Source organism: Oxyura jamaicensis, chromosome 4, assembly GCF_011077185.1.
Source record: "Oxyura jamaicensis isolate SHBP4307 breed ruddy duck chromosome 4, BPBGC_Ojam_1.0, whole genome shotgun sequence".
Classification (NCBI taxonomy): Eukaryota; Metazoa; Chordata; class Aves; order Anseriformes; family Anatidae; genus Oxyura; species Oxyura jamaicensis.
In genome coordinates, this window is record NC_048896.1 from 94,688,273 (window position 1) to 94,701,133 (window position 12,861).

The window sequence follows — 12,861 nt, forward strand, 5'->3', positions numbered from 1 at the left end:
CGAAACCAGGGGGCTCCGGGGGAGCTGCAGTCCGGCTGCACGCTGCCAGATGTGCCGGAGGACACTTGATAAATACAGAACGAGCACTGTAAGAGGTGCCAAACCAACAGCCAGTGCAGAAACATCAAACTGAAGGCGGTGTTGTGCAGCTGGGTGACGGGTAACCTGCAGGAGTCCTTTGAAAACGCTCGGCTGAGTGATTTGTTTGGCTTCAGACATCTGGGAGGCACTGCTCGGTGATCTGGTGCCTTCTGCAGGCTTGGACGAGCAGATTTAACCCCGGCGAAGCAGCTCTGTGTGCCCTGCCTTGTTCCTCTGTAATTTGGGGTAAAGAACCTCTACTTCTGCCCCGTGGCTTTTTACTTCGAGAGCTCTGTATATATAAAGGAATTAAAAAAATAGAATGTATGCTCAGACATGGTTTTATATAAACTTATGTAAATCCTACATAATTTATATAGGTACATATTAAGTAGACAAACTTTGCTTCAACGGCAGAAAACTCTTTATATAGGTATGAGTGACTGTCCTGGAAGTACAGGGATGATTCTGCCAGGCTGGTAGCGAGGCTTGGCGCTGCTGCGATCACTCGAACACACGAAATGCATTTATCCTTCTATTGTATCACAGCGTGAAGACCTTCACTTACACATCCATTTATTTGCTAGGGTATTTCAGAGGCACGCTCGCCGATGGTCAGGTTTTCACTTTAATTGCACGGGTGACTTCTTTCAGAGAGAAGAAGGCTGGTTGCACAAACCCCGTCTGCACGAACGTGTGAGAGCCCCGTGGAAAAGCAGCGCGGCTCGGTGCTGTGGCACCCTGAGGTCCGCCTGAAGCACAGGGAAGTGCCACAGAACTTAGGATAAAGTGACTCGAACTTCAGCGGGCAGGTACGAAGCGGTGCTGGGGCATCGCCTTGCGAGGTGCTCAAGGCAGTACAGCTGCTGGTCTTGGCACAGCTCTGCTGAGATCGGGCCGAAACTCGCTGCGGTGCCGCTTCTCTGCGGGCGCCGAGTCCCCAGGGGTGGTGCTCAGCGTGTGCCAGCACCTGCCTTGCTCGGCCCTCTGGAGACGTGTGCTGGGCGAGGGCAGGGGGGCAAAGCAGCAGCTGTGTTGGGGGGGTTTTCCTGTCAATATCACCAGGAAATACTCATATTTCCGTGGGGTGATTTCCTAGTTAGGGCAAGGTGGACACGTTAGGGCATAACGTGGAGTAACCCATCCGTTTTCTACCTTCAAGACCTCATTCTGCTGCGAAATGATCAGGTCTCGGTGAAGACCGTCAGGTTTGTATGACGCCTCCTACAGAGGCATTGCAAAGGGGACTTTTTGTGTTTTCTCTTGTTTTCCTTTTATTTCCTCCGTGCTACATACACGGTTAGATACAAAACAGCAAGGCTGTGCCAACCAACGAAGCAAATGTCCGCGCGTCTCTTCTCTGTTATATCCTGAGTAAATTTATACAAGGACCCATCGTAAGGTTTTCATGGAAGGAGTTCCGATTTTAGAACTCCAGCCCGTTGCCAGATGTTTAGCCCATGCTCCTTGTGTTCGCAGAGTCGCCTGAAGGAGGCTGTGCAGCTGCTGGAGGATTACAAGCACGGGACTTTGCCCCCGGGAGTCACCAACAAAGAGGTGAGAGGAAAAAGCCTTTCTTACGTTGCTACTGCTTCGCGCAGCCTGGAGAGGGGGGGAACGAGGTGGTGCTTCGAGCTGTGTCTGCAGTGAATGCACTGCTGCAGAACGTTTTTGGTGTTCCCTGGTAAAATCCCAGTGCTGAGCTGATTGCTGCCTGCTGCGGTGGTTCCTCGGGTCCTTTGCAGCTCAAGTGCCAGCACACTGGAGTGAATTCGGGTTGTCTGGAAGTTCCCCCGGTGTAAATGTTGCTGAACAGAAACGACAGCAAGGGGTCTGCAAAACGAGCGCACAAGAATTGTCTTTAGAACAAGTCGAAATCTTGGCCTTTCTGACTCGCACAACTGTTGGCTGCCTTTGGCCAGCACTATCACTTCCCTTCCCCTTGCAAAATGGGGACCTGAAAAGTTGTAGGACTGAAGAAAAAAAACAAATAAATAAATGGAGTTTTCATTTTAAGCGAGGGAAACCTCGTGGTCCGGTTTGTAGGTTCGCGCGCCAGCAGCGGCGATGCATCCACACCCTCTCCTACTGCACTCGTGTTGGTTATAATAATTACCATTTCTTCCCTGGAATAACTTGCTTGGGCTACGTGTCACCCTCTGGATATCCTCACGTTGTCGGTTACACGTCCAGTACCTTTTACTGGGTAATGTTCCTGCTGCTGGGATGGAGGGGTGGATTTAGGCTCAAGGAAGTTGCAAAAGCCACGCTGATGCCGAGACCTTAGCACGGTTTAGACAGCTGCTGAGAAAAGGGTCGTTTTTGGTGAAACCTGATTCTGCTTTGGGACAGAGGGATGGGTTGGGTGGTCGCTCCGTGACCCTGTCAGTCCTGTTTTCTGAACGTTTATCAAATCTTTATCAACACAGAAAACTTGTGAAAGCACGGATAAGTACTGCAGAAGAGCCAGGGTGTTTCCTCAGCCTTTTTCTTGGGGATGCAGGTATTTATATCTCGTACTCTTTTCCTTATGCGTCCATGTGTGGGCACCCGACCACAACACCAAGCCAGGGGCTTTATTGCGGTGCGTGTTTGTGCATCTAGCACAGAAGCCTTGAGCCCTACGTAGTGAAATGTAACCCAGAGAGCTGCGCAGGCTGGCAGACGGGAGCTGTACGAAGCGGCCGTGGCAAAGGACCCATGCACCTCCCGTGCAGGCAGCGATGGAAATGGTACTGTGCTCTTGTCAAATAACCCCTTTATTTCTTTTCATGCTCATGTGTAATGGCTTATTCTCAGGAAAGACGCCCATAGCAGATAAAAAAAAAAAAGACATCTGAATTCATTCTAAAGCGTGGCTGCGTACGTGGTAGGTGCTGTTTTGGGAAAAAAGCATGGCTTTAGCAAAAAATAAACAGGAGACATCCCCTCCCTGTGCAACGTGCGAGACGAGGCACTGCTCTCCTGGTCTTTTGCTAGCACTGCCTGCATCCACCCGTAATCCGACGGTAAGAAAAAAGCAACCAGGACCGAGGGAAGCAGCAAAGCAAAGAATGATGCAGCAGCAGATGACTCAGTTCCCATCTGCCTCCAGGCAGATGAAGTGAAGTCATTTGCTGAGGCGAACCACGCAGACTTTTGACCTACATTTTGGGTCTGCGTAGTGACAAGCCTCGGATGTACCCAGAGTTCATTCAGAATTGCACTGAGAGAGAGCAAGCAGAAGCCTCTCGCTTCTTGTCTCCTTCAGTCAGGGCAGCGTAAGCAGGAGGTGAAGCTTGGTATGCAAGCCGGAGGGTTTCAGGTAGAAAATAAAGGCGTGGGGCAGGGGAGGAAAGAGAAAATGATGCCAGAAATGCCTTTCCTAGACAAATGTTAGCACATCCGCTTAAAAAATAATATTTTTTTGTAGTAAAATCTTGACACAGTTTGCTTTGATGGCAGTGTTGAGTATGTTGGAGGGGTTTAAGTAGCTTCTGCTGCCTGTGGGATAAAGTCGCTCTCCCAGGAGGAGCCTGGCATGGGGTTGCAGCACGTGCTTGTTGCTGTGTTTTACTGTTCTCTGCTGCGTTAATTAAAGGAAACCGCAGGGAAAGGTGAGCAAGCCGTGGGTAGGTCCCAGTGAGGCTGAGAAACTGGACTGCTCGCTTCTGGTGTCGAAACCGCTCTGATAGGGGTCAGCTGGAAGGACCTGAAGGGGATGAGGGATCGGTGTGGCGTGACACGATGGGCTGGCCAGCTTTCAGGCTGTGCTGCTCCGCCGGGGACACCCGAAAAACCTCAGCCCTGCGTGTCTGAGCGCTCTTCTCCTCCTCAGCACGCTTCTGGGTGGCTTGAACGAGCTACTTGCAGGCTTTTCCTTGCAGCAAAAGCAGGGGAAAATCCTCCAGATCTGGCTGTAGGTCATCTCTGAGAGCATTGTAGCTAAAGGGGGGGGGAATATCTTCATCACCTCGAGCAGAGCCACCAGTTCAGAAATAATCCCTTCCCGGAGGCACCCGCTGGTTTGTCTCAGAAGCTGGAGGGGAGCATGCGGGGGGAGCTGGGGAGCTGGAAGCGTGCCGGTGCTGAGCCGAGTACGAGTGTGCCAGATATACACAGCTGGACGTGTCTCATTAATTACTGGTGCCTTTGCAGAACATACGACGTGCTGGCTGATCGCTCGGGGGGAGGGGAAACACCTCGCTTGCATGGATTTCACCCCAGATTTCCCCCTTGGGAACCGAAGGTGCTCGGAGAGTCCTATTTTGCTTCCCCCGAGCTCAGTTCTACCATTTCTGTGCCATCCCCGTGTACCACGAGCCGCAGGATGGACTCGGGCATCAGGGCATTATCAGTTTTGCACGCTAATTTGGGAAATTAGCCCATTTTGCAGCGGGGGGCTCACGTGCATGAGTTGAGGTTGGAATAAAAGAGGGAACCACCTGCTTTTACACGACCAAGGCGGTCTCGCGTGCCTCTGAGGCACTGGCGGAGTTGCCACGTGCTGGCAGAAGACCAGCAGATGAGAGGTAACCTGATTCTTTTGAGGGAAAGGTTGTTTGTTTGTTTATTTATCTATTTTCAAGCCCCTTTGACTATGAACAGGAGTTTGCTGTCGGCAGGATGCGCGTGCTTGGGTACCTGCTTGGCCCACCTGACGTCGTGATGTGGTTGCGTCTGAGGGAGGCTGATTCCCAATTTTAGCTGTACAGGTCAGAAAGGCTGGGCGGAACCTCACGTGAAGCTCCAGAGAGGAGCTTTACCTTCTTCATCAACTTCATCTTCTTTGTTTAAGAGCTCATCCAGAGGGTTTGGTTGCTGGAGCCCCTTAGAGGTGGAATCTCTACCCTTGTAATGGGGATGGACTGGGTAAGGTGTGTGGGTAGACGAGATGGCTTCACAATCACCATTAAAATCAGAATCGCCTTGGGAGCCTTTAAAATACGGCTTTGGGCAGAGTTTTCATGTATTAGCTTCCTGAACAACCCACCAGCCCCCCTCGAAGATCAGCTTCGAGATGGAGAAGACGAGTTGTTTTGACAGAGCCGCTTCGCTAATCTCCCGACTGATCCGCTTTTGTGGTGCAGCGCGTTTGACAGTGTTCAAACTCCTTCTTTTTTTTTTTTTCCCCCCTCATTCAGAAGCTCATGGTTCTCAGGAAGGATGGCAGGCAGTAGCTGAAAGCATAACAACAGCTCAGCACAATCTCTATTGCTCGCTGGAATGGTTTTACTGCACGAGGAATGGGAAATGTAGAAGCCTAAAGCTATGTAACGCCAAGTGTCTCCTCAACGCTTATCTTCTTGACAGGGCTCTTGGAGGACTAGGCTTTCTCTTCGGCGCTTCCAGAGCAGGTTTTTCAAAATGAGCTGAAGTGGGACATTTATGGACCGTCTAAAGGAAAAAAAAATCATCTCCGAAGAGCCATAATCTTACTTTGCTTCAGTTCCCCGTGGCCATCTCTAAGCCAGATTCCAGAAGAAACGCGGCTTCGCTCCAGCTCTCTGTGAAATGATTCAAGGCACCACCACTCTCAGGTCAGATCCCAGGGTCCCAGAGCAGGGTGCCCAGCCCCACGTCCCGGCGGCTGCTGAAGCTCTCCAAGGAGGAGCCCCCCGAGCTCTTTAGGCAGCCTAAAATCCCGCAGCTCTTGCGCTCGCTCTTGATCTGGAGCGATTTCACTGCCTGGGAGCGTGACCGTTAACTGGCGGTGGTTAAATCCTGTTTCTTGGGCATCATTAGCAAAAATGAAGAATCTCTCTCTTAACTCTCGACAGCCGCCGGACTGCTGATAGCTTTTTATTGAGGGCAAACAGAGCTTTTCTTCCATATTGGAAAAAAATGTTTTTTAAAAGACGGCTTTTGCCGTGGCTGCTCTGTGCTATGCACTCGGCCGAACGGAGGATGAATAGCTGCCTGATGATTATTTATTCCGTGCTGCACACTTGGGCAAGAAGACACGCTGCAAACTCCTCCTCCTCAGCTCAGCTTATTTACCCAAGTTTCTCTCCGAACGTTTGACAGCCGGACTCGGTTTGGCTGAGCTAGGTAGCTGGGTTCTAACTTCTGCTTATTAAAATCCCATCAACCCAAACCGTTCCGTGTAGTGGCAATACCCCACGCTGTAATTAAGCCTCCTCCCTGACAGGCTTTCATGACTTCATGCTTTTTTCTCTTAAAAACATATATATTTTTGGTAATGCCACCATTTGGAGCGTATTTCTGTTCTTTTGGTCGTTTGGGTTAGATATTTCATCCAGATGGTGAGAACTGTAAAACATGCAGGGAGAACAAATTCCCTGGAGGCTTTGGGGAGGTTTGGTCTTTTGCTGGGGGGGGGGGTTGGGAGTGCTGCGTGTCTGTGTTGGATGTTTGGATCCCATGGCTTCACAAGTGTTTGATGGAAGAAGCAGCTGTTCCTCGTACCGGAATGAGAACCTTCCAGTACGAAGATTCTTCTGCCTAGAAATAAAAATTCCTGCTTGGAAAACTTCAAGAGCGCTCGTGGGTTTAGTAAATTTCCAGGTTTGGGTTCTGTTTGGCAGCCACGTGCGTCAGTGCCCTTTGTTCAGCTCCTTCCGCAGGGCTCAGGCGCACTGGAAGGGCTGGCACGGCCCCACTGCTGTCCCCTGCTATCCCGCTTCTCCTCTTTCGGATGGGACCAGCTGAGAAGTTGTAGGATCCACGAAGAGGGCAAGAAGGGAGGTGTGGGGGCTTCGTGTTAACGGGAGAAAGCGGTTCAGTTGTCCTGCCTTTCCCAGCCCCGTAGGTACCGCTGTGTTGGTGCTCTCCTGTTGGGATTTCTTCATCTCCCCGGTACGTTCTCCGGCACTTGGTGCTCCTCGTTAGGCGAGCTCTCGTTACACTGAAGTGACCTTTTGAGCCTGCGTTCCTTACAGGCCGGAGGGAGCAGGATGTGTTAAAAGGCCGCTGCTGCAAGCCGGTTTTAGTGCCGGTTTCCACCGGCAGCTGACGGGGCTGGCAGGATCCGGCCCTTCGCACGGAGCTCCGGTGGCTGGTGCGATCTGCGAGTGGGTAGGTGAAAATGACACACACAAGTGCACCGGGAGCCAATTTGCAGCAGAAGGTATAGACTGTAACATATCCAATTCTAAACAGGGCAGGCAATTCCCCCAACTGCCTCCTGGAGGGAATCTCCGCTGGAGTAAAAAGGTTTCATTCGAGGGAGTGCTGTCTCCTCTAAAAACAGTGGCTGTCAAATATCAGCCCGATAAACGCGGGTGAAGAGCCACCGAGCTTAAAAGGGGCCGTTTTCTCCAGCTCAGGAGCGTCGGTGCTGAGGTTTATCCTCAAAACCAAAAGGCTGTACCAACTGCAGGCATAATGATGTGGCTTTTGTCCTTTATCCTCAGGCTTCTTTCGCTAATTTGTAGGATTGCATCTGTGTCCCCTGTGTGTGTGAGTCCCTTTCCCAACCTGTCCAACAGACCAGCACAGATTGGAGGAACAGATTGATGCTGGCATGTCAGCAGTGGTAAAAGTTCCGAGAAGCAGCACTCGGCGGCTATCAGATAAAGAGAGGGATTTAAAGCATGCCTGGTTTATGACACAGCTGCTTTTCACTGTGTGGTTCTCGCGCTTGGTGCTGCGGAAACGAGCACAGTAAAGCCCTGGGAACGGTTGGCAAACATGGGATGTGGGCAAAGGTGTTCTGGCACAGCAGTGCACCAGCTGAAGGTCTGCATCAGTGCTGGGGAGATTTTCTTACGAACTTCTGCTCGTTTCTTCTAGCTTTCTCCCCAGAATGCCCTATACGTTCGTTTCCTTTGCTAAAATTCCCTGCAGTAGTGTCATGTTTGAGCTACGCTGCTAGCAAGCGCAGCAAAACGTGTCCTTGCTGTTGTGTGCTGAGCCCTGAGGTCTCCTTCTGCCTTTGAAACTGGTGCAGAAATAGCTGCCGAGCTGTTTGTAAGTCTGTGCTGCTGCTGGTCAGTATTTGGTGTGATACCAGGCTGGGTCCAGCTGGGATCAGAGCCCCGATTTGCCCCGTTTGTACGCTCATACCGCTCTGTCCTAAAAACCTGTGTTAACCAGGAACTAGAATAGAGCCTAAGAGATACGGCAATGAAGATTCGCCATCCTCCTCCACCTCCCCTGCGTCCCTTTGGTCCCGGTCTCCGGCTGCGCCCCAGCTTTTCCCCTTGGTCCTGCCAGCAGAGAGAGGCAAAGAGCCACAGAATAGCGCCGTGCCAGCGGGAGCCTCGGAGGGTGCTTCGTGTGCACGGAACGAGGGCTCACAAGTGCAAGATCTTGATTTGTTTAACGCCAGCTCAGCACCAGTAAGAGGTTTAAAAACTTGTGCAATTAACTGATGCAGCCCTTGTGCTGCTGCTCGTCTCATGGAGACGGCTTTATCTTTTATTTGCACCCCCAGTGGAGGCAGCACCTATTGAATTTCTTGTTCCCTGAACTTCACCCGCAAACTGCTACAAATTTGTTCTGTGCCCAGAATATTGCAAGGGAAAGTGCGATGCCATGGCAGCGTGAGCTGATCTGAGGCGGCACTGCCATGTCTCTGCCTCCTCTCCTCCTGGCCATGTGTTCCCACCTCCTTGCTCGCTTGCACTGGCACAGCTGGTTCAGAGAGCTGATCTTAATAAAAACGAAAGCTCCCTTCCACCCCCCCGCCCAAAATGCTTCATTTGTCGAGCTGAGCAGCTCCCTGTGTTTTCTGGCTGCTCTGCATCGATGCCTGTGTGCCTAGAAGAGGGGGGCACGGAGGGGCTGTGGGGCCACTGCCACGCATCAGCTCCAGCTGCTGAGGGTCAGGCAAGTCTGCGGTGGAGGTAGGACACGTGTCTGAGTTTCTTCAGACCCGAATTAAACATCCTGAGATCGTTTGCTACAAATCCTCTGAGCTCTGAGACGCCAGATATTTAGATTTTGATCCATCCACACCTTCCTCTTTGTCTGCCTTCAGATCACAGGCTGGTTCATGGGGACCTCAGGACGTAGGTCCCTAAATTTGCTGCGGGAAATCTCCGTGTTCATTTGACTGTGTGTTTATTTATGCCTACACGTTAAGATGCACGAATATCTACTTGTTAGAAATCAAGGTAACAGCGAGACAGCAATATTACATGATTTTTACCCTTAGCAACTCTGGTCTGAAAGCTTCAGCATAAGAGGGGTGCTTGGAGGGGGGAAAAAACCACCAACAAAGCACCCCAAAGTGAATGATCTGTCATGAGAGGAAAGATGCAGCTTTTTGAAATGGTCCCTTGGAGACAGACACTCTCTATTCTCCAGCCAGCCCCTTCCTGCGAGCGTTGGCGGAGCATGAACTGTGGTGTGTCAGTTGTGACTTCTCACTCCTCAGCCTTTCCAAATGCAGCTTTGGCAACTTGCTGTTTTGAAACTGTTTCATTTCTTCCCCATTAGTATCAGTGAAGTGAAAAGAGACTCACCAGCTTAATGGGCATATATTTATTACTGTGTTCTTCCTTCAATCATGTTAGCAGCGGGAAGAGCTGCTCACGCTGTCCCAGACACAGCAGAGAACAATGAATCTATCAGAGGCTAAACAGCATCCCTTTTGCAGAATAATAGCTTTTCTTAACAGTGTTGATGAAGAGCGAAGAGGTCCATTTGCAGTAAACTGTACTTTTTTTTCCCCTCTGGTCTCTTGCAGGATACAATAAAGCGCAGACAGATCGGTTGTCCTGCTGCTTCCTTGTCTCTGCGAGCGAGCAGCCTGCTCGGTGCTCCAAGGGCAGAGCTTGGACCTTCTCTCTTCTGCGGTCTAAATGTTCCCTGTGGCCTGGTTTATGCTGGCTCAAACATTTAGGGCATCGTTCCCGGGCTATCCGAGGGCAGCAGGCACCCGGGGAGCTCGTGCTGGAGGTTAATGCCCATTAAATAAACTGTTGTAAATTCTACCCCTGATGCTCTTACTCAGTTACAAACTGGCTTGGCTTCATCTCATCATCTGGGGATTAGGAGAGTTTATCTCGATTCACATCCAGATTACGAATCAGATTAGATTTGCAAGCTCCATATGGCTAAACTGAGCTGAAACAAATCTGATATCGAGCAACCTAGCTGCATTAGCAAGCCTGCTTTCCAAAGCTGTGCTTTAAACCATGTAATGGCATCCAAGTCCTTCCCCAGCCCTGGTGTAAGCGATGCTTTTCTGCAAGTGCTGCTTCTTCTGTTTCAATCTTTCCAGTAGAATGCTGCAAGGATTAATTAGTTAATGTTTATCGAGTGCTGCAAAGCTGCAAAGTGTTATTTAAGTGCTATCTTTTTTTATCGGTTAGGACTTGATTCTGTTTCCACCTACACTGGGTTTGTATCTGTGTAAATCTGTGTATTTCATGGGCATTGCTCGCGGTTTCCGATCTGGTTCCCAACGCCTGCGGTGCAGGCAGGTGTCTCAGCCTCAACTCCTGCATTTTCTCAAAGGTTTTGTGGCTCTGCAGACGGGCAGCAGCTCCTGGCGTTGGGACTTAGTGGTGCTTAGGATGGGGAAGGAGATTGCTGTTGGAATCCAAGAAGGGCGGTAGCTTCTGGTGCCTCTTTTGCTGATTTATTTCAATGCCAGGTGCAGGAAATGCGTAGATACACGTTGTGATTTATCCACGTGTAGATAAGCTTTGTGACTTATCCCATGCATGTGTTATTTAAGCTTTGTCCCACTAAAACTAAAACCTTTCTAAGGTAAATAGCACCAGGAGCGGGGCTGTGAAGGGTCCCTTGGTGAGAGTTCCTCCGGAGGAGCAATTGCAGGCAGCGGGGTATGTTACTCTGTTTTTCATGTTTATTAATAAAGCCAGACATCAGATTTCCATAAATATTATCCGGTGGGGTTAAGCACAGCACCAGGTTTGCAGACATTTCAGCCATGTCAAATGCAGAGCCCAAGAGTCTGGGATTCCACCGCCGTAAATCCCTCCATTTGCAGCCCTAACTGAACGCTTGGGCTGGAGATGGTGCTGTGCATTTGTCTCTGTAAAATATCACTTTTCAAGAAGTGGGAATGTGGGTTTTGGGACTGGAGCTGGAGAGAAGTGGGAGAAAGCCATGCAAAGCATGCGTGATTGCTCTCATGGGAAAGGCAGCAGGGGTGGGGAGCGGAGCAGCACACGATTTAGCAGGAGGCGCTGTCGGGCTGCACCCAACTGCCTCGGGTTTGGCACTGGCGTTTGGGTTAGTGAAACACTGAAAATAGGTGTTTCCTTTCCTTTAACAGCAGAGAGGTTCTGGGGGCGCTTTCTGGAGCGGGCTGACCACCATAAATGCTTTTAATAATTAGGAAGGCAATAGGAAAAAACGTGGTGCTGGCAGCGAGGGTGACGTGTTGGAGAGCGCAGTGCAGCGGGCACTTGGGAGGTCTTGGTCTGTAACAAAAAAAAGCTCAGAAAACAATAAAAACTGTCAGAAGCATAGTGAAATACAAGCAAAATAATGTCAACGAGAACACTTCTTGTTTAGAATGGGCGTCCTATTTAAGCCAATGGGGCTTCAGTGGTGGGGTGGTGGGTGGCTGTTCCCCTCCAGCTGCACGTGCTACAGATGTGACTTTCTTCCCCAAAACACTGCAAGAAGCAGTTTCAGGTGGAAACATCCCAAAGCACCACTGGCCAAAAGGCTTGTGCGACTTTACCAGTGTGTTTAACCTTGCAGGGAAGGTGAAGGTGAGCAAACCCTGCTGGCTTCGTAGTGGAGCTGCTGGTGAGCGGTCCTGGCTCAAGCTGGTGGCCCTGGTGAAAGACTGGATCTGCTTGGTTACATCTGTGGGAGATCTGTTTGGAAAAGGTGCAGTGGTTAAGTCTGGGATTCCTGAATGTGCTAACCTAAAATCTCCAACTTTCGTCAGGCTCCCGTTGGAATCCAAAAGGTGCCGTATCTTCGCAAGCTGTGCTGATGTCGGTACGAGCTGCAGGTGCTTGGTGCTTCGGGGCTGTTTCACATTTTGGGCCCATCTGAGCCAGAAGTTATCGTGTAGGGACCATCCTAAAGTCGGCGGAGGGAAGCAAGCCCTGCTGGAGTGCAGCCAGGACTGCTCCTCAGCTGGGGGTGAGAGGAGCTGCCCGATTTCTGCCTGCTGACACAAAGGGCGTCCAGAGGATGTGCTGCAGAAGGTATTCTGGATGTTGTAGGTGTCTGTTAGAGGGGATGAGTCTCACCCCTGGCGTTTTATTCTGACCATATATGACTACCAGTTAAGGGATGTAGAATGAAGTAAAGTTTATTCAGTCACTACTACCAGTTAGACGATGCCCGATCCATGTCTTTGGACTGAAGTATTCCTCAGTGAACTGCATGTTATGCCTTTTGAGAAGTATTTTCTCTTTTTCCCCCCTGGTTTTGTGTCATTTAAACAATTGGGATGGGTGAAAATCACCTCTGGTTTTGGAGGCTGTCCCTCACATCAAAGCAGCTCGCTCTTGTTCTTCAGCTTTGCTGCATCACACGTTCCGGTCCCGACACCCAATATTTGGAATTCAGTGTGGGATAGATAATCTGAGCTTCGCTTTAATAAAACCTGCAGCTGCAGGAGTGTGAAACTCCTGGCACTTTGTGATGGGGTGCCAACTCCGGCCTGTTACCTCGTTAAAATCGAGACCCCGTGGGTGCAGGCAGGGCCTAGAGGGGCACAAGCCTCCCTACCAGAGCCAGACAGGGCTGGCAGGTGTCGAGAGGGAGCTCTGCCTCTGACCGAGGGACAAAATCATCCTTTTCAGAGGAATCTTTCTACTTTGCCTTCACTAGGGAAATTCTGCAAGCTGCTGTGAGCGATGGTGCAGATTAACACAAGTAGGCCGCTTTGTCCTG

The 12,861-nt window shown here is 50.5% G+C and overlaps 1 protein-coding gene across 3 annotated transcripts in view; it reads left to right on the top strand.

The window, feature by feature from the left end:
- The window catches only part of SFXN5 (sideroflexin 5), a 76,946-nt gene that overhangs the window by 16,603 nt on the left and 47,482 nt on the right, over positions 1-12,861 (top strand). For all 3 annotated transcript variants that reach the window (XM_035326076.1, XM_035326077.1, XM_035326078.1), the window contains exon 3: positions 1,561-1,638. In XM_035326076.1, the coding sequence (XP_035181967.1) occupies positions 1,561-1,638 (78 nt within the window). The remainder of the gene's footprint in view (positions 1-1,560; positions 1,639-12,861) is intronic.